Raw genomic sequence first — 21,277 nt, 5'->3', positions numbered from 1 at the left:
TTAGTTTTTAACTGCACAGGAGGACCAAATTCATTGCACACCCCAGTTCTATCTTTTATGTGCCCTGAAGAAATTTTGCTTGTGGTAGAAATTTAGCCTTTTTTGAAACTGAAGTAGAGTATATGGAAAAGAGATTATTTATATACCATTTCTGTAGACATTTACATTTCTGTCTTTTGTCTTTACCCATTTGATAATGCAAATTTTTTTTAGTTTTTAAAATCAATAATTCATGAGGAAGAAGTATAGATGAGAGATGGAGAGAAAGAATGAAAGCCAGGAGAGAGAGAGAGAAACAATGTCATTTGTAGCAACAGAAAGCCAAACTCTTACAGAGAACTAAATACTATTTTAAGAAAAGAGTAAGCAAAGAGTAACTATTTACAGTATAGAGGATTTATTAGGAACAGATCTCTTTTCAGATTCTACTTTCCTTAATCCTAGCTTTTCTTTGTATAGTCTATTACTGTAACTAATCGGAATAGTTATAAACTTTGTTGTTTAATCATACTCATCACATTTGCAGAGGTAAATCAAAATGCCTTCTTCTTCAAGTTCCAGATAAACAATAAACTTAATTTACAACTAGAAATTCCTCAGTTTTGCCATTATAATTCCCCATAAACTTCAAGATATAAAAGTAAATGTTTTTCCCTACTTGCCATTGGACTTTCCAAACTACTAGTCTTCATCCTCACAGTGATCTCCAGTATCTATACCTCTGTGCTTTCCCAGGACAGCATCTTTGCTCTGGCTTCACTATCCTCCCTTCCTAATCTTGACTCTATAATTATCCATCACTGTAATTCTGTCTTCTACTCAAATCCCAGACCCCCTCGTGTGATCACCACTAATGCATTATCAAACTTCAAACATACACCATCTCTGCTCTTACTTGAGATGTTAAATAGTACTGGAGGAAATATTAAACTACTGTGCAGAGGAGATCAACTAAAAATTTGTGTTATCTAATCACAAAGGGACTCTGCAGCAAGGTAGTCCTTTTATCCTTTCTTCTTATTGTACTCCCAATAGGCAATGTTTCAAACCTTTTTTTTCCTCTCCTGAAGCCTTCCATGTTGTACTCTTCTCAGCACAAAGCTTTATTTAATACTTTACTGGGAAAGTAGAAATTATTCTTCATGAATTCTCATTTTTCACTAATATAAAAATGTTAAATTCTTGATATAAGCATCATTCTCCATCTTTTCTATCTTTGCTTGAGCCTCTGATAAAGCATGCTATTGGCTCCATATTCAACCACCTCTTAGGGTAGCTTGCTCTCACAGGTATTCCTTCTTGCTCTCTAATTTTCAAACTCTCCCTTTTTTCTAGCTCCTATTCTGCTGCCTATAAATGGGTTTGAGTCACCTTTGTACTTAAAAAAAAAAAAACAACCTTTCTTTGACCCTACCACCCTCTCAAGCTCTCCCATTATATCTCTTCATTCTTTCAAATTCTAAAAATGCTTAGTCAAACGCTTATAAGAAAGTGGGGGAAAAACTGTGTACATTCAGTGTATCTACTTACTCTCTCTCACTCACTTCTCATGACCTTTTTATTGGTTTCTTTCCTCATCACTCAGCTGAGACTTCTTCCTCCAAAGTTACCAACAATCTCTTCATTGGCACATCTAATGACCTTTTCTTCATCCTCATAATTCTTGACCCCTGTGTAGCATTTAACACTGATGACTACTCCCATCCTCCTGAAAGGCTTTTCTTTCTTGGGTTTTCAGGACATTGTTTTCCTCTAATTTCCCTCTGAATTCAATTCCCCCTTCTATAGCTATACAAATTTCATAAATATCCCTTTTCTACATTCAGAGGAGGAACTAGTGATGGACTAAACACAGATTTAAAAAAAAACAAAACAACAAAAAAAAGCTCTCAAAAAGAGCTTTTCTTTCTTTCTTTTTTTTCCTTCTCTATAGTGGGGGGCTGGCCCGCAGCCCTCCCACAAAAGGAAAGATAGAAGGTTGACCTTGGGGAAGGACTGAAGCCAAGGAGATGGATAAGAAGTAGGCAGACACACATGTAATGTTTAACAAATGAGCTCCACAGAACAAGCCCAGCTACATAACCTCATGAGGACCCGAGACCCTTAAGTAGCTCTGAATTAACCACACCTGGTTACAGTAGTATAGAGATTAGCTGAGAGGAAAACCCGGTCCTTTAGAGTAAATACTCTAAACCCAGACCACTCTGGCTAGAGGTTAGGATGATAATAAGAAAAGTCTTTAGAGAAAGAAAGAGAGATAGGGAGAAGAAGTTAAAGATAAGCTTGGCCAGAGGCTAAGCTCCAGGAAAGACAGAGACAGGTGAGAGGTGATACATAAGAGGGCTGGCTCTTTGTGGAGATCCTATTTATTATTATTGAGATGCAACATAGGGATGATTACATAGTGGATTGCCATTGGTTAATTGTAAATTACGACAAGGTATAGGTGTGGTTTGTCTCAGCCTGGTGAGCACAGAGAAACCTGATTTCATGCCTAATCCTGGGGGAAGCTGGGAACAAGGGTCAAAGGCTTTACTTGCCACGTGCAGGACTGAGCATGCGTTCTCCTAAGACAATCTTTACATTTGAACTATTTCCCTTGTCCATAGATAGGTGTGGACTGCTACATTCTCCAAGGAAGCCCAAACTTAACTCTACTCCAGAAACATTGGAGTCTTCACCTGGCTACCATATAGCTTATGGAATTCAAGGAATTTTTTCAGTTCAGGAGGAATACCTTTTCTAGAAAAGGAAGGGAATAAGAGAGAAGGAAGGAGAGCAAAGATGAGGAAACTTTCCTTTGGTAATGTTGGCAAAATTGAATAGCAATTGTCAGACAAGAAATATGCACCTTTACATTGTTTTCCTTCCCAGAATATCATTTATTTTGCCTTACTATCTTGTATCATCCCCCAATCCCAGAAGGTCTCAAAGAAAGATTTTGCTTTGTGAGAAAAGTTTCAGTGACATACATTCCCAGCTTTGGTGTTTCTCCAATAAAATGACATAATGACATCCCTGTCTATTTGTTTAAGGAAAGAGCATAGTATTTTTCAATGTTTTCTCTTCAATGCCTAGTACGGTGTCTTGTGTGTGGTAAGCACTTAATGTTTGCTATTGAGTTTTCATTTTTTCACTCTGAAGATTGTTCTATATGTGAAATGCACAATAAAAATTCAGGATTGTGATATTAAAATGGAATGCAAACTGACCTTCCTTATCTTTGTTTTGTTATCTGAAACAGTCCCAACAACCATCATTCTGAGAACAACAATGCCAACCACTTTAGGTACTGATTCACATAAAGGGTGACATATTTGCTTTTTAATCTCATTTTTGTACACAAGTGCTTGTCTTCTGTCATTACTTTTTATTATTCAGCTTAACCCTCTATGCCTTCTTTTCCTAGGCACTCAACAAATCAGAACATCTTTCATTTTACTTTACTGGCTTGTATCACAGATATTTTCTGTTACTATCCTTAGATGTTAGGCATGCATATATTAAGAATGCATTCATTACATTTAAGGTAAAAGACTGTCTGGCATGAAATAAAACTCAAAGCAAATTCTTCTTCTTAAAATTATACTTCCATATTTTTGTTGGTCTATATCAAAGCTCTTTCCAAGGCAATGCCATTTTTCCATTTAAAAAAATTCCTTCATGGTCTTCATTTTTCCCCATTACTAACAAGAGATTATTCATTCCATCATTCATTCTTGAGGGATTTCATGTCCTTGTTTTGTTAGATATCAGGTGTGATGCCTAAAGAACACAATGTCTTATAACCTGGGATTTTTCTTTCAGCTCCTAGGGATGTACATAAACCAGGCCCAGATGTCTCTCAGACCAAACCTGGTAAATGCATTATTTTGTTTTTCAAGAAAGTAAGGTGGCTCTTTAAAAAACTGATTCTTAGATGAATACAGATGTTTTTGTTATCAATGAAAATAATGTTAGGAGAAGCTTATATAAACTATAAATATGTGTGTATTTTAAGATTAAAACACATGGCTATCTTGCTGCAAGATTTTCCCTACTATACATAGTGTGAATGAAAGCAAGAAAGCAAGCCAAAAATCCACTGCTTTTCACTATTTTCTTTATACCCAAATTGCTTTTTTTATTAGAAATTTTTCAACTAACAAGCCTTTATTTTTCCCCTATTCCTACTCCTCTCTGAAAGAAAAAGATAGAAAAAGAAATCTAAACTTTTATAATAAATATTAATTGTTGAGCCAGATGAATTCTTGTATTGGTCATGTCCAATATCCTGTATCTCATTTTGCAATCTTGAGCTCATTGCTCTCTGTCAGGAGGTGGGTTAAAGGCTTCTCCATCATTTGTGGCTGATTCTTGCCTTGATCAAAATACTGAATGACTTTTCAGGAGAAGGTATGTGCCAAAATATCAGAAATCATTACAGCTTGAGCACTCAGATATTGTCAAAATGGCAACATTGATCAGATGGAGTTATAGTTGTAAGTCTATTCTTAAGGTAGAAATCTGTGCACTCAAGAACCTTTCCCAGCATGACAGAGGAGAGGATGAGGAGTTGGGATTCCATGATAAACTAAGTTACTTGAGCAATGCCCCATAAGAGAGGGCCATCAAGTGACCTATTATAAAAACTTCTCAGAATGAAGAAACTATAAATGTTATGTATCATTTAGTATATCTAGAAATGAAGAGATTTGTGTTGACCTGGAAGCGGCTCTCACAAATGTTTATGTGTGTCTGTGTGTTTGTTTTGCTTTTAACATAGTCCGGGAACCTGTTACATTTAGAACTGAACCACCAAAGCCAACAAAGGGTAATGTTTACCATCCCTCATTGAAAAATTCTTTTTTTTAAATTCTCCTTGTTTCAAGTCTGCCTTGGAATGAGCATCTTGTATATCACCATTTCTATTCATCCTATTCCATCTCATTTTCTTTTACTTTTTTTTTGCTAGTTTCCTTTGTTCGTTGGCATAGAAGACTGAGCACTGCATTTTGGTTTAAAAATAGAAAAAAAATGTTTTCACTGCAATGCAGACACTCTGAACTATAACTAGAAAAGATCCATTCACTGGGTCCATTAGCATTCTCAATTCTTGCCAAATTGTAAGTTGCATGTTCCAAAGTATTCTACATTGTAAAGCTCATTTTCATGTTCAGAAATCATTTTCCTGAAAATTCTTTTCATTATTCTTTTTTCTCTACATTTCATCTAAAGAGCACCATTTTCTGTTTCAGCCCATGGCATGCTGTGTGTACTTTGCATTGGAGCTGGTGGAGTGGATACTGGATTTCAGTAGCTTACTACTTTGGACTTCTTTTTTTTCCAGCTTCCACGGGGACAAAGGACATTCCTTTTAAGCCTAAGATTTCGCCAAGCCCAAGTCAAACTGTACTACAAACCACTAAGGGTAAATTCTCCCTTTGATATTTCTGTTGAATTACAGGTCTCTTAGCAACTGCATTATAGTAGCCGTATGAGCTTATTTCGAAAATTCTTGAATAGTTTTGTTTCAAATAATGGAAAATTGCTTTTCTCCAATCTGAAAGGAAGATGTGATTTTGTTTTTATTAGATAGGAATATGCACTTGCTTCTCTCGTTCCCAGGTGGTTTTGTGAAGTCCTGGGAGTAGACGCATCAACATATTAAAACAAGAAATTACAAAATTCCGGCAACTTAACTTTTAAAAATAGTATCATTCAAGTAGGCTAAAAAGAAAACCAAACATCTATAAGTAGTAATATTCATTTTTTGGTAGGATGACGACATCAGAATTTATCAAAGTGTATGAAAGTATGGCATAGTGGATAGCAGGTCAGCCTTGAATTCAGGGAGACCTTGGTTCAAGTTCTACTGCACACACACACACACACACACACACACACATATACATACACACACACACATGTGTGTGTTTGTTACCATGGTCAAATCCTTTGACAAATCAATGATCCTACAAATTTCTTAAAACTATAAGTTACATATCAGTTGTCATTCTACACTAGGGAATTTCTACACTGAGATTTTCCTGCATCAACAACATCATTATTCCAGAGCGCACACATCCTCTGCAAGATATCCAAGATGCCCAAAATAAAAAAAATTACATTTATTATAATTACATAGTAAAGAGATATGATGTGATTATTTGAGGAGGTGAAAACTATTTTCTGGTTTTCTTATTGCTAAAGTAACTAGTTTTTATAAGAAAACAAAATACCAATTACCACCATATGTCTCATGGTAGTGTTTTGTTTTGTTTTTAAATTCAGGACACCTTATAATAAGACAGAAACCCTCTAGTTTCCAGATCCATATATCCAGGTCATCTCTGTAAGCTTTAGCTGATTGTATTATAATCCATTTATTATGGAAAGGTTTTTTATTAGAATTTAAATATTTCCATTGTATCACTTGACAAAAGACACTAAGGTTGAGGGTGGCTGTGATTTTCTTTCCTTTTGTAGATTTCAGATGGCAATACCTCACTGGAGTATTTCCCAACATTGAATTTCCCCAATGTTTAAGCTGCCATCTTTAATGAGATCTCACCCCATGAAAGATGGTTGCTTTTAGGCTAGACTTTTCTCTAGTTACCTGGATCTATTAGATTTTCCAAAATAGTAAATTATTTTACTGCAAGGAAGTTAACAAGTATTTATTAAGCACCTACTTTGGACCATGCAAGAGGAAAAGAAAGACAAAATGGAATGCAACTGACTTATTTTCGTGGCAAAGTTCTTACTGGAGAATTCCCAAGTGATTTTCAATGGAAAGACTTGGAATGCTGAGTAGGATCGAATGAGAAGGAATAATAGGTTTCTCTAGGAAAGTAAAAAAGTTTGACAAAATATAGAATCTAAGTGACCAAAATCAATGGAAACCACAATTTGTTTGGCATGAGCTAAAATTAGCATACAAACTAGGCATTTAGACTAATGATTTTTGTTGTGAGTATCCAACCACAGCATATACCAAACACACACACACACACACACACACACACACACACACACACACACTCAAAAACAAACAATCTGCTTTAATTTCTCCCTTCTATTTTCTTTAACTAAAACCATTGAAGTTTGCTTCCATCCTGGATGTCTCTGCTGAAATTAAATAAAACACCTTACTTTGATCTTAGAAGCAATACTGTGTATTGGTTCCAAGGGAGGTGAACAGTAAGAGCCAGGTAATGGGGGTTAAGTGACTTGCCCAGGGTCACACAGCTACGAAATATCTGAAGTGGGCCTTGTTCTCAATATACTAAGCCACCTAGCTATACCTGTAATATTTCAAAATAAAGTTCTTTCCTTCAGAAAAGATGCATTTTCAGTGAGGAAAAAGAAAATTAGAGATCACAATGATGACTTATTTTGGTCAAGGGCAGCAAATTCAATGCCTTTCTTTTCTATGATAGCATGATAAGCTGATTTTTCCTCAAGAAAGCTTACATTTGGTTAAATTAGGTTATTTTCACATGGGAATTCTATTTTTAACATTTCTTTGTCAAAGATCTTAGAGCTTAGCTAGTAAGAATAGTTAGTTAAATAAATGCCTGAGAAATTTTAATAAATAAACCAGGACCTATTAAATCATGAATCAGTGAAAAGAAATACTCTTCTCTGACCTTTAATGCAGGGCACCTTCCCCAGAAGGAGCCTTATTCCAATTTTCCAGTGCCTGTTTCCCCTAATCTTAAATGAAGGAATGTTCCATGTGATTTCATGCAAGCATAGTTTGTGGTACTAGTGCTGCACTCAAAAATCTGTAGCTATGGCTCTGACTGACTATAAAAGGCACTAGGTAAGTGAGATATAAAAACAAAAACCAAAATCCAGTCCTTGGACAATGAGCAAATATTCATTTGTAGACTCAGCTTCTTCACCCAAGAAATGAAAGGCTTAAACTAGCTGGCTGGTGAGATTCCTTCTGCCTATAACCCTAAGATCTTAAGTCATTACTACAAACATTACATCAGTGCCCCTCAGAGACAAAATGAATAATTTGCTATATCCACATAATGTAATAGAGAGCTGCATCACCAAACAGGAAAATGTGACAATGGAGAAAAGAAGCATCATTATTATATTTATATGTCCATATTGTAATTAGTATATTAATATATGTTACATGTAATTATATGTGTGTGTGTTTTATCCATAGGCAGCTGGTGGCACAGTGTAGAAAGCATTGAGCCTGGAGTCGAGAGACTTGAATTCAAATCAAACTTACTCACTAGCTGGGTGATCTTGGGCAAGCCACTTAACCACTGTTTGCCTCAGTTGCCTCATCTGTAAAATGAAGAAAATAATAATGCTTGGCACATCATAGGTGCTTAATAAATGTTTGTTCATTGCTTGATTAACAGCATCTAACTCACAGGGGTGTTGTGAGGATCAAGTGAAATCAGATTTGTAAAGCTCTTGGCACAATACCTGGCACTAGAGTAGACACTCTATAAATGCTTTTCCCTTCTTACTATGTTCTCCTACATTGTGCAATTTATTATCAACCAATCTTGAAAGCTAAAAATTCCCATTTTATGTATCTCTTTTCTACAAGCTACTTTGTTCACTAGCTACAATAAACTGGTGCTATTCTCTTAATTTTTTTTCTAGACTTCTCAAAATGTGTGCCTTTCTTTCTCCCTCTCAGCAGAAACAAGCCAATCTACTCAGGAACCAGCTACCACAAAACCTCCTCGACCACCTAAGCGAATAAAGACAACTCAGGGTAATACGTTTTTTCTCATCACTGGATTCTCACTTTCCAATTTTATATCAAGGGAGAAATTCCCTCTCAAAATTAAAATTTCTGTTGTCACAGATACTGACCTTCCCGGTCCCCTTCTTCTCAGGTATCGGTCTATAACCAAATCTACATGTTTACTTCAAATTTAACATGTTATGTAGTTAAAAATTATTTTTTTAATTTTTAGTTCTGTTTCAGAGAGGGTTGACTGCTTTTTAAAGCAAGGAATTGAAAATGAAGGTTCTCTTCATTTTTTCTTTCAGATGCTTAAATTCTGTCACATTTTTTTTCCTGATCTTTTCAACAGAAAGAATCTTCATCTTTGTCTTGGTCTATTTGTTTCCCTGCCTCCTTTTCTCTCTCTCTCACTCTCTGCTCCATTTCTCTGTCTGAATTGGAATGGACCTACAGATTGCCTAGTCCAATCTAGGTATTTGAAAATTGAGAAAACTGTTTCAAAGAGCTAAAGTGATTTGCCTACCGTTATACAGTTAGAGAAAGAGCTGAAACAAAAACACAGGTTCCCTTAATCTTAGTTCAGGTCTACTCTCTGACTTGTTCTCTTATAATCAACTATGCCTGATAACTTTTTTTACAACATGGTTTTAAAACAGCAATTAAAAGTCATTTGGTCTAGTCATGTCTAGAAGCAATGTGATATAGTAGAAAGAGATGTGGTCTCAAAGTCAGAAAAGTCTGGGTTCAAATTCTGCCTCTGACACATAGGCAAACTCTATGATGTTGTGACAGGACAAATCACCTAATTTCCCAGTGCTCTAAACCAGTGGTGTCAAATTCAAAGAGAAATGGAGGTTGCTAATTTATATATGAGGATCACTTGTCATGTCTCACTCTTCATGACTCCATTTGGGGTTTTCTTGGAAAAGATATTGGAATGTCTTCCCATTTCCTTCTCCAGCTCTTTTTACTCATGAGCAAACTGAGACAAATGGAATTAAAGTGATTCGCTCAGGTTACAAAGCTAGTAAGTTTCTGTGATTGGATTGGAACTCAGGTCTTCCTGACTCCAGGCCCAACACTCCCTGCATCTCCCTCTCCCTCTCTTTCTCCCCTTCCTTCCTCTATTTCCCTTTCTCCTTTTTTTCCTTCCCCTTTCCTCCCTTCTGACCTGGCTACCTCTCTCCACCACCAATAAAGGCACTTTGATCTTGTTATTTACCCATTCATAAAGTTGCTTTCCTCAACAATGAGCATCACTGATTGCAATGGTTCAAGCCCTGTGCAAGGTTCTTGGGATGCAAAGGCAAAAAATGAAATAATCCCTACACTCAAGGGCTTTATTTTTTTATATCAAATTGGAATACTTAATATATGTATATATATATATACACATAATATACACATGCTATACACATATATATGCACCTGGGTAGATAGAAGATAAATCCACAGAATAATCAGTAAATTGAGGCAAATAATGACAAAATAAATACAAAGTAGACAAATCCAAGATATTTAGAGATGAAGGGTGCTATCCATTGGAATCATGAAATCTTCATAAAGAAAGTGATTCCTGAAAGAAATGAGAGAGTGGAAATGAGAAAGGAGTATATTCTAGGCATGAGGAATGCCCACTGCAAAAGTGAGGAGCTGGAAACTGGAATACTTTAAGAAACAGAGAGAAGGCCAGTTTGACTAGATTGTAGAGTATGAGAAGACGACTAACTGTATAATGAGGCTGGAAGGATAGATTAGGGTGAGGTTTTAAAGAGCTTTAAAAGAAGAGATGACATTTTATCCTTGAGTTCCTAGAGAGCTACTGGAAGCTAGTGAATATGGGAATGGCACAGTCATATCTACTTAAAGAAAATCATTAAGCAGCTATGTGGATTAGTATAGGGAGAAATGAGTCAGGGAAGCCAATTAGGACCTATGGTGATAGTCCAGACAAGAGGTAGATGATAATTAAGAAGGTGGTTATTTGGAGAAAGGTGTGATGCAAAAGATCTGGAAGCAGAGCCAAGATTTGTGAAATGAGGGCAAGTAAAAAGTTGAGGACAATCTCAAGATTATAACATGGGATGCTGGAAGAATGTGGTATCCTTGACAAAAAGAAGAAATATGATAGAGGAGTGAATTTGGAAGAAAAGACAGCAAAGTTGGGCTTTAGACGTTGAGATGTCTTTGGGACATCCGTTTTGAAATTTCCTGGAACAATGGGTAAAGTAAGAATGATCAGGATAGACATGAGGTAGAAATATATAGGTCTGGGACTCATCTACATATGGTAATTAAAACCATAGGAACTAATGAGGTCACTAAGAGTAAAGAATGAGAAAAGGACCAAGAATAGAGCCTTTGAATATACTCAATGGGGAGTAATATTGATGATGATTCAACAGAGAAGACTGAGAAGTCAAAAAAGCAAGAGAAAAATCAGGAGAGAGAAAGAGTAGTGGTGCTGAAAACTCAGAGAATAGAGAGTTTTCAGGAGAAGCATATGGTCAGCAGTGCCAAATGGTACAGAGAGGTCTAAGAAAAGATCATAAGATTTGGCAATTAAGAGACTGGAATTTTGGAGAAAGCAATTTCCTTCCAGGGATTCCATTTGAGCTAAATAAATGAAAGTAAAAGAAAGTATTAAACTTTTTGGACATAGAATAGTGAACAGGGAAGACAAAATTATGAAAAAGTCATTTACTTCATTTCTAGAGAAGAAAATGGTATTTGTGTGTTTCTAGACAGGGATAATTATGTTTTCCACTAGAATACTCAATAAATGTCTGACATTTCCCCTAAATAAAGGTCAAACTCATTATCATCCATATAAAGGTTGAAATAATTATCCAGAATCCCAAACTTATGAGAGACTCAAGAATACAAAATGGAAAGAAAAGGAAAAAGCTAATAGTACTTGTTAGTCAACCAGATGAATTGCATTTGGTCAGTCATGTTTGAATTATACTTTTCCCCCAAATCTGCTCTGGTTTACTTAAATCTATGAGTTAATATTAAGAATATCAGATCATTTTGGAAACTTGTTCAAGAGTGTTACCACAGAAACAAAATGTCAATTATTGGCTTTCTTTTAGTTATGCTCATTGAAATTTTAGGGCTTCCCCCTTTTTTTGGTTTAATTGTTTCATAGCAGACTTGAGGTCTGTGGACTAAAATGTGTGTTTTTTATAAAGTATTCAGCAATTATATTCAGGGTTTGTTTGTTTTAAAAATACTAGCTTTAAAAAGTATGCTCCCATTAGAGATCAAACATATACTGGTAGCATATTTCTAAAATCCTACATATGAAAGAATTATTTTTAGTTTGGTCCCACTTATAATGCTAGTGGGCACAATTAATTTGCAGTTTTAATTATTGCACTTACAGAGGAAATCACCAATTCTCCAGAGTTGTCTAAACTGAAAAGTCCTTGGAGAGCACAGATATGTACACTAAACATGTAGTAGGCAGAGAAGAATCAGAAATAATTAAATTCAATATCTAGCATATGATAAGCCTAGAATCACAAATTTCCCAAGAAAGAACTCCATATTTGGTAAAAGTTGGAAAACTGGAAAGTAACCTGGCAGAAACTCAAAATGGATGTCATTTAAATATTGAAGATTATATGATCTTCTAAATTAAAAAAATTTAGAAGAGAGCCAGATCAGATACCTTTCATAGCTATGTATAGGGGAACCCATTCAAAGAATGGAACAATTACAAAAGACAAAAACAATAATTTTGTTTACATGAAAATGAAAATGTTTGTGCAAACAAATTAAGGTAACTAGGACAAAAATAAAAGTGACCAGATTGAAAAATGTATCAGGTATTTTTGAGAAGGATCAGATATTCAAGATATCCAGGAAACTAACAGAAATATATGGAAAAAAGTCATTCCCCAATGAATAGTCAAAAGATGTAAACAAAGGATTCTCAAAAGAATTTCAAATTGGTACAAGAAAACCATAAAATATGCAACTCACTAATGAGAGAAATGCAAATTAAAATAGTTCTGAGTTTTTTCCTTATGCCAAGCAACTTTTATCCTTTCAAGTATTTATTACAAATAAAACATCTATGAATATTTTTGTACCTAATAGGTCCATTTTTCTTTCTTTTTTGCATTTAAAAAATTTTTTAGCATCTGTCCTAAATTTTTAGGATAATATCTTTACAATGGGATTATGTGGATCAAAAAAATAGGCTTGATTTTGCCCTTCATATTTTTACTCATGCATTAAGAGTAGATGAGGATTAAAGCAATGAAATAATTATAAAGCATGTTGTGTTATACCAATGAATGTGTGTATGTGTGTAAAATAAATTCCTCTGTTCATTTTTAACATTTGTTTTGGAAAGCCCAAGCTAAATCTATAGCAATTTTAAAGAGGACTATTTATATTGGACCAAAATATGGCTAAATTCTGTATATCAAAATCTTTACATTGGAAACTTTTAAAAATGGGTCATAGTATACCCTTTTAAACAGGTTTTATTTATGTGTATGTTTGACACATCTATTGCTGATTTATGAGTACATATAAATTACCACCTTAGAATGTGGGGACAAAGTCATCCAAATGACACAAGCTGATTATATGGTTTGAAAGAAAAATTCTTTCCAGTACTAGCTAAATATTTGTCCATAAAGTTGATGGCAGGAGGCAGCACTGGATATGGTGGAGGGAAAGCTCTGGAGTTGGAATCAGGGGATCAGGCTCTAGTCCTAGTTCTGCAGTCAACTGATTATGAAACCTTGGGCAAGTCACCTAAGAGGGTTGGACAAGATGATCTCTCTGGTCTTTCCTGGCTCTCCCATTCTCTGATTCTAGTTTTAAAATAGGAAAAAATAAGTAATGGGAATTCACAGTGTCAAGTTAAGTGGTAGAATTGCTCTACGAAGAATATAGAAGTTATAATATATAGATATATATGTTATATATATCTATATATATAGATATAATATATATATAATATAGAGTAAATTTATACAGCAGTCATAATTTTTTTGTTAGGTCTACAAGACTTTGGACCCACCTTGCATAGAATTGGTGCTTAATATGTACTCAATGGAATTGGGTTGATTAAACAAAAACAGTAGTTTTGGTATTGATACAGACAGAGCATTCATAAAATGAGGTCTCTTTCAAAATAACATCAATTATGAGCCATGGTCAGATTTTATATTAGCTAGATACAGAATAAAATTTTCCACCTATAGTCAAACTGCTACTACAGTAATTTGTTTTCCAGAGATCAAACAAGAAAGAACAGGGCCGACAAGACAGATGTGTGAAACAGCCAAAAATATTTTAAAATAATGAGCTTTCTTCTTCTTATCATTGGGTCCTCTTATCCATCTCCAGGTATTAACATATACCTAGTCTTCCCTCTTACTTCTCCATACCTATTTGTGTTTTCAGGAGAAGCTATTTTTTCTCATCTCTGAAATTGTCTATCCTCTGGCCAACTCAGAAAGAGAATGTATTTTTTCCAAATATTGGAACCTAGCAGAAACTTCAGAGTCCTATTTTCAAACCCTTATTTAGGTACATCTGGTTTCAAATTTAAATTTAAATCAGCACATGAGAATGTGCTTTCTATGTTCAAAATTGAAAACTTCCTTTAAAAAGTAATTGTGATGGGGACAACTAGGTAGTTTCCAGGACAACCTCCTGGAAACAGGAGGTCCTGGGTTCAAACTTTGCCTCAGACACTTCCTACCAAAACCAATTACCCTTATTTCTCTTCTGCTTTGAAATCAATATTTAGTACTGCTTCTAAGTTGAGAGGTAAGGATTAAAAAAAATAATTGTGATATCATTAGAGAAACCAACATTAGAGGCAAAAACAAAAGGCTATTTTCCAAAATAGCTGTTCTGCTTACTCAAAGGATAACCTTTTAAAGGGTAGAGGTTCATTTTTATCTCCATTTTCCTGCTTATTTAAGGGATATCAACCCTGTTGGTTTAATTCTTCAGCAATATTAGGGAACAGCCTGGAGCTAGAAATCCATTTTTCTTCAATCCTAGAAACTACTTTGACTAATCATGTTTCTCTAATTCCAGCAAACATCTGGACATTCTGTTAGCTGAAACCATGTGTTCTAAGGAATCGGAATTTGCCTACCTACAAATACCTTTCTCTGATTGCTATGAAGCCAATTCTTTCAATGTTTCTCATTCAGAATATTGAAAAAATGTATGGAAGATTTATTTTTTATGTCAAGTATCCATCAGGATAACTTCGGGCTTTTTCCAGAGAATTTCACTAACTGAATCTGAATCCCTTGCATCCATTGTAGGAATAGCTTACCTCACTCTTGCTACCTGTATTTCTGCTTTTTAAGAATTAGTTAATTTTTTTTTCTTTTAAGGATGAGCATCTTTATGTCTGAAATGCATATGCTTTAAAGACAGGCAGGCAGTCAGTCAGATCTAAACTATTGAAGAAGACACAAAAAGCACCCGTTTAGACACTGAAGTCCTGTCAAATGGTTTAACATTTAAAATGCATGAGCTTTTATTAGTGAAAATAACATTAAAGAAGATCTGTGACCATCTGCTTGGCCACTGCCTCCCAAGGACCATGGGACCTTTCCATCTGACTCGGGTCTCCGCACAGTCAGGTTTGAATCTACTTGAGAACACAAACTGACTTTTCTGTTTGTATCCTCGGCGCAAAGCACAGTGCTCCGATCTCTTATCAAGTATGCAGGAAACCTTTTGTTCCTGCAGTCATAGGTAGAGAAGTATCTGTTAGGTGTTTCCTATATGCCAGATGCTATGCCGAGACATAGGAGAAACAAATAAAAATAAGCAAGACAATCCCTGCTCTCAATGAGTATAAGCTAGTTCTAAGGAAGCTAAGCAAAATAGAAAGCAGAGCCGTGAGTGAGGCTGCTATTGGTGGAAGCACAGTGTAGAGAAAGCCGGGAAAGTGGTATCAAGGCTTGGTTCTGGGCAAGAGAAAGCAGAGAGCCATCTGTCCGAGTTGAGGGACCCAGAGACAGAGTGCAAGGTGGTAATGAAGAGGGGAGGCAAGGATGATGGCGGAAATGTGGACGGAGTGGCGCGGAGGCCGTTGGGAAGAGAACGTGTTTCCATGTAGCTGCTTCAGCATTCATTCCTTTCGGACCCTCTTTAAACTCCGGGCTCTCTCTTCCCTTTGGCATACATAAAAGATTTAGCTCTTAAACACAAATTATTTTTTCTGTTTCAGCACCAAGTAAAGTATACACTACTACTGTAAGGAGGAAACTTGTCAAACCTGGTAAGTTATGATTGTCTCTCTCCCTCTCTCTCTGGCTCTCTGTGTGTCTCTGTGTGTCTCTCTGTCTCCCTGTCTCTCCCCACCCCTCTCTCTTTCCCCATGCCCCAATTTCTCCCCTCTTCTGTCTCTCCCTTTTCTGCTTCTTTCTCTCTTCCCCATATCAGGAATGCTAGAGTGTTATTGCCAAAAGCAATTAGGTTAAGGACTCATACACATAACCCAATTCCTTTACTTTACATATGGGGAAACAGAGGCACTGAGTAGTGAACTAGATGATCCCAGGTTGCATAAGCCATTGATTAGTGCCAGGGGTGGGGTTAGAAGCCAGGTCTTCCCTGATTCCTCAGCCAATGCTTATTCCACTCTATTGTGCTGCTGCTCGAGGTTTATCTGTTGGTTGCGGTATTTTTTCATTGTTTTTCTCCCCAAAGGGACCCCTTCTATTTCACTTTTAGATGGACTTTAAAGCCAGTCTCATTTGTATGCAGGAGGAGCACTAATCCATTCATGCTTAGTTAGATGGATAAGAACGGCTAACAATTTTTCATTTTAAATTGCTTTGGAGTGACAAACATACAGCTCCTGCACTGCATTAAAACTTTTGAGACACCTCTCTAGGGAGCTCCAGACTCCATTTTGGAAAGCACGACAAAAGGGTAGCTTCTTCCTTAGCACCCCTCAGAATACATTTTCTATCCTCTTCTTTTCATTTCCTTCTCACCATCTTAAAAGAAAAGAAGCTTGATCCAAACACCAGGCAATTGGTTTTATTTATGCATACTCTACCTAGTGAAAATCTCAATTTTTTTCAAACCGTATAGAAACAGACAACTGACAGTGGATAAAGAACAAGGTTTGGCATTTGGAAGATCTGAATTCAAATTCTGCCTCAGACACTTCCTGGTTGGGTGATCCTGGGCAAATCACTTAACTTCTCTATGCCTCAGTTTCCTCACCTCTAAAGTTGGATTAATAAGTCCCTTTAATACCTCCCTGTATTGATGGAAGGATCAAATGAGTTAATATACATAAAGGACTTTGCAAAACATAAAGCATTATATAAATGCTAATTTAAAAAAAAATAAAAATTTTATTGGAAATGATCAAATAATTTCAACATTTACCTAATATAATGAATCAGACCAAATCAAACACTCATGCATATATATATGCACATAAATCCGTATAAGCATAGATATATGGGGAACACTAAATAGTTTATATTACTAATTGCTAACATATATGCATATATATAGCTCTTTAAGATTTGCAAAATTATTGCTATGTATTATCTAATTTCATCTTCATAGTAAACCTGTAAGATGGGTTCTATCATCGTGCCCATTTTATAGGTGAAGAAACAGGCTGAGAGAGCTTAGGTGATTTGCCCAGGGTTACAGAGAGTTTGAGGCAGTTTTCAAAATCAAATCTTCCTGGTTTCAAGTCTATTAATTACTCTCTCCACTACCACAGACAGTATTTAATAAGGTCCCTCCCTATCCTTGAGGCATTCCTAGCACTAATAAAGAGTTAAGACATATAGGCATGCCTACTTAGTGGTTATAAGAAAAGCAATGAAGACATGTAGAGGAGGAGAGCTCTCTAGGCAAGAAGCATCTTAAAGACTTTCTTGTGGAAATGACACTTACTGGGCCCTAAAAGATAGGAATTTTGCAAAGTAACTTTGAGGTCTTCACCACAGAATACTATGTTCTAAAAACTGTAGCAATCTGCCACACTAATTTGTAGCTAAGGGGCTCAATGAATAGAGTGCCTGAGGTCATCTTCAAGAGTTCAAATCTAGCCTCAGACACTTTCTAGCTATGTAACCCTGGGCAAGTTACTTAACCCCATTTGCCTCAGTTTCCTCATCAGCAAAATGAGCTGAAGAAGAAAATGGTCAGCCATTCCGGTGTCTTGGTCAAGAAAAGCCCAAATGGGGCCACAAAAAGAGTTGATCACAACTCTACAACAGCAACAACAAAATGAAAGGTAATTAGGTACTTAACTTGGATGATTGAGAAGTGAATGGAGAGAGAGGAAGAGAGACAATAAGAGCCAGGTTTTGTGCAGGGTGGGTGGAAGGTAGGATAGGAGCCAACTAGCTGTAGATATCTTCAAATCCAGAAACATCTGGGATCATATACTGCCCCTCACCTATTTTGTTGTTGTTCAATAGTATCCAATTCTGTGTAACCTCCATGGATTTTGTGTATGGCATTTTCTTATAATACTGGAGTGAGCTGCCATTTCCATCTCCAATGTGTCTCCATTTTACAGATGAGGAACTGAGGCAAATAGGGGTTAAGTGACTTGCCCAGGGTCATATAGCTAGCAAGTGTCCAAGACTGGATTTGGACTCAGAGCTTCCTGACTCCACACCTGGTGCTCTATCAACAGCCTCACTGTCCCATCAGCTCTATAACCCTTCATAAATCATAACTTCTCAATGCTCTAGGCAAATCTCCAACATGATAAATTACAAAGTACTGATCTGAATTGAAAGTTTTAGTACCCAGAAGGCCCCCTATACCAATAAAATTATAGATCTAGTGAACAATATAGCTTCAAGTATAATAGAGATTTTTAAAAGGAGGGTTTAGGTCAGTGGTTTCAAAATCTAACTTGATTTCCCCATCTTCCCTATTTTTTTTCTTCTACCTATTATTCATAATAAATGAACAAACAATAAAATTCCAGATCCTCTTGTTTTCCCTGTCTGTTAAATTATTCTAAAAAAAATATTTTAACCTTTGATTCCCACTTTCTTTGAAGGCAAAAATAGGACAAGTGGAGCTGGTAGACCCAAGCCCAATGGAACTTCACAAGACACAGGTAACGATCAAAATGGTGCTTTTTAAAAATACATTAGAACTAGAAAAGTCATTGTCCAGTCCAGTCTGAATCCAGCTCTGCTGAATTCCCACATAAAGTTCCTTTAAGTAATATAGACAGACAGACAGATAGATAAGAGACAAATACTTTATGCAAGGTGGAATCCAAGAATCTGCTATTGTCTTTATCACTGGAATTGAAAATTAAAACTAATTAGAAGCAAAAACTTCAGAACTGCTGAAACTTGAAATTTTTTAAAGCTAAATCCAATATGGTAGAGATCATATTCATTCCCATATATATAAATTACTGAACAAAATAAACAAGCATGTTTCTCTTTCTGTTGAAGCATTTGAGATAAATGATCTTCATGTAGGAAATATAACAAATGACTTTATTTGGAAGTATTGAGCTACCATATTGGTCTCGACAAAGAGAATAAAAAAAACAACTTTTGTCATCTCTAATTCCAGAAGTGGTTTTAAAAATCTTTCTAAAAGTTTGCATATATTTAGTCAGTGAATAAGCATTTATTATTACTAAGTGCCAGACACTGTGTTAAGTTCTGGTAATATAAATATGTGAAGACAGGACACTAATCCCTGCCCCCAAAAAGCTTACATTTTTATTGGGGAAGACAAATACATAAAAGCAATCTGAGAAATGGGTGGGAGTACAAAGGTTTCTGAGCCCATAGGAGAATAGTAGGGGAAGTCCACAGGGCAGCGTTGAAAGGAATTAGATATGACTGTCCTAGTAACCTCCTTAAATGAAGGTTCTGGAAGAGCCATCCAATCATTTGGAGAGGCAGCAGGAAAGTACTTCCAATCTGTGCATCCCAAAAACTAGAGTGAAATGTCAGGGTGAAAAATTGCTCATGACAGGTGAAGTTCAGTGGAGCCTGGAGAGGAATATTAACTCTCTGGAAGTGGGAATGTGTGTGTACACACACCCACACACACACACACACACCCACACACACACACACACACACACACACATAGTATTAACCAGAGCTATTGGTAGGTGATCATTTCTAATAAGAGTAGTATTTTGACCTTTGAAGTCCCATAAATCAAAATGATGCCCATTTGGTAAGCCAGACCATCAGATCACACTAATGCCACTAGCAATAGCCCTAGGATTATTGTTCTGTTAATGATGGACTCCCAAATATCAGAATCATCAGGATGGCTTGAGTATTTTGTTACCTGATGTGCAATCATAGACTTTTCCAGTGAGTGAATGAGTGAAGCTTTAATGAAGCTTTACTTACTATGCAAAAAGCACTGTGCTCAAGGAGCTCACATTTGAGGAGACATACATTTGCTGGAACAAGTCAGATGGAAAAGCCCATCATTCTGTAAGTGCAATGGCAAAGCAGATGGAGATACTTCTTCACCGATGTCATTTCCACTGATAAAAATCCTACTGGTTTCTTTTAAGTGTCAAGGACCACAATCAACACAAAATTTCTAAGGCAAGTGTATAGTTCAAGGGATCTTTTCAAGTTCTTCCCTTTGTCAGCTGCCATAAGGACTTGGGTTCTGATCCCAGATCTGCCAGTCACAAAATATGTGATCTTCAGCACATGACTTCATTTCTCTGGGACTATCTTCTCGTGTGTAAAATAAGGGAGAATCTCAAATGTCTTTCCCAGCTGTATGTCCTTTGACCCAGTGTTAATATATTGTTAAAAATAAAAAAAGAGCTTCCCTTCATCCTGGTCCCATTCAATACTGATTAGCATTCAGAGAGAAAAGGGTGTCATGGAGAATGACCTGAGTTATCAAAATATTTTATTAACTTGAGGATATTATCTGGAATAAAATATAGTTATTTTCCAGTTGTTTCAGCCATGTCCCCATTTAGGGTTTTCTCAGCAAAGCTACTGGAGTGGTCTGCCATTTCCTTCTCCAACTCATTTTACAGATGAGGCTCTTAGGCAAATGACTTGTCCAGAGTCACACAGCTAGTCAGTGCCTGAGGCCAAATTTAAACTTAGATCTTCCTGATTCTCAGCATTCTACTCACTGTGCCACCTAGCCAAAAAATAGAGGTAATGATTTTTTACAATCTCCTTTTCCTCCCCCACTTCTTTGGGGAGATATGGTTCCAGACTTGCCTATCCCTCCACACTCCCAATTACATTCCAAAAAGGTGAGAAGTCAGAATTGAAGGCAGAGAATGATTTCACTTCTTCCTCTAACCCTACTAGAAAAGCAAAAGAAGAGTGCATGGAGTCCAAAAAATGAATTCAGAGCCATTTTTGTTACATTCACCTCAGTTCTACAAACACCTGTGGCATATCTGTTGTGTGCAAGGTCCAGTAATAAATAGCCCATATAGTTCTTGTCCATGGACTAGCCTAACTCCCTCTGGAGAGATGTTTAGCACTAAGTTGCATACCGAGCAGAGGTGGTCTAGAGTCAGCTCCAATTAGGTCCTGA

General features: G+C 36.3%; 1 protein-coding gene and 1 long non-coding RNA gene across 7 annotated transcripts in view; one reads left to right on the top strand and one right to left on the bottom strand.

The window, feature by feature from the left end:
• ABI3BP (ABI family member 3 binding protein) overlaps nt 1-21,277 on the top strand; it is a 293,851-nt gene that overhangs the window by 231,254 nt on the left and 41,320 nt on the right. For 3 of the 6 annotated variants that reach the window (XM_056793404.1, XM_056793406.1, XM_056793407.1), the window contains 7 exons: nt 3,245-3,289; nt 3,808-3,858; nt 4,766-4,813; nt 5,330-5,410; nt 8,660-8,737; nt 15,942-15,992; nt 18,768-18,827. In XM_056793404.1, the coding sequence (XP_056649382.1) occupies nt 3,245-3,289; nt 3,808-3,858; nt 4,766-4,813; nt 5,330-5,410; nt 8,660-8,737; nt 15,942-15,992; nt 18,768-18,827 (414 nt within the window). The remainder of the gene's footprint in view (nt 1-3,244; nt 3,290-3,807; nt 3,859-4,765; nt 4,814-5,329; nt 5,411-8,659; nt 8,738-15,941; nt 15,993-18,767; nt 18,828-21,277) is intronic. The other 3 variants (XM_056793405.1, XM_056793409.1, XM_056793408.1) reach the window with 3 other exon arrangements.
• The window catches only part of LOC130453645 (uncharacterized), a 37,220-nt gene continuing 24,183 nt past the window's right edge, over nt 8,241-21,277 (bottom strand). The window contains exon 2 of the long non-coding RNA XR_008911090.1: nt 8,241-8,295. This is a non-coding gene — a long non-coding RNA (uncharacterized LOC130453645). The remainder of the gene's footprint in view (nt 8,296-21,277) is intronic.

Source organism: Monodelphis domestica, chromosome 4, assembly GCF_027887165.1.
Source record: "Monodelphis domestica isolate mMonDom1 chromosome 4, mMonDom1.pri, whole genome shotgun sequence".
In the NCBI taxonomy this organism is placed as follows: Eukaryota; Metazoa; Chordata; class Mammalia; order Didelphimorphia; family Didelphidae; genus Monodelphis; species Monodelphis domestica.
The sequence above is the reverse complement of the archived record's forward strand: the minus strand, read 5'-3'. Positions and strand labels throughout refer to the sequence as shown.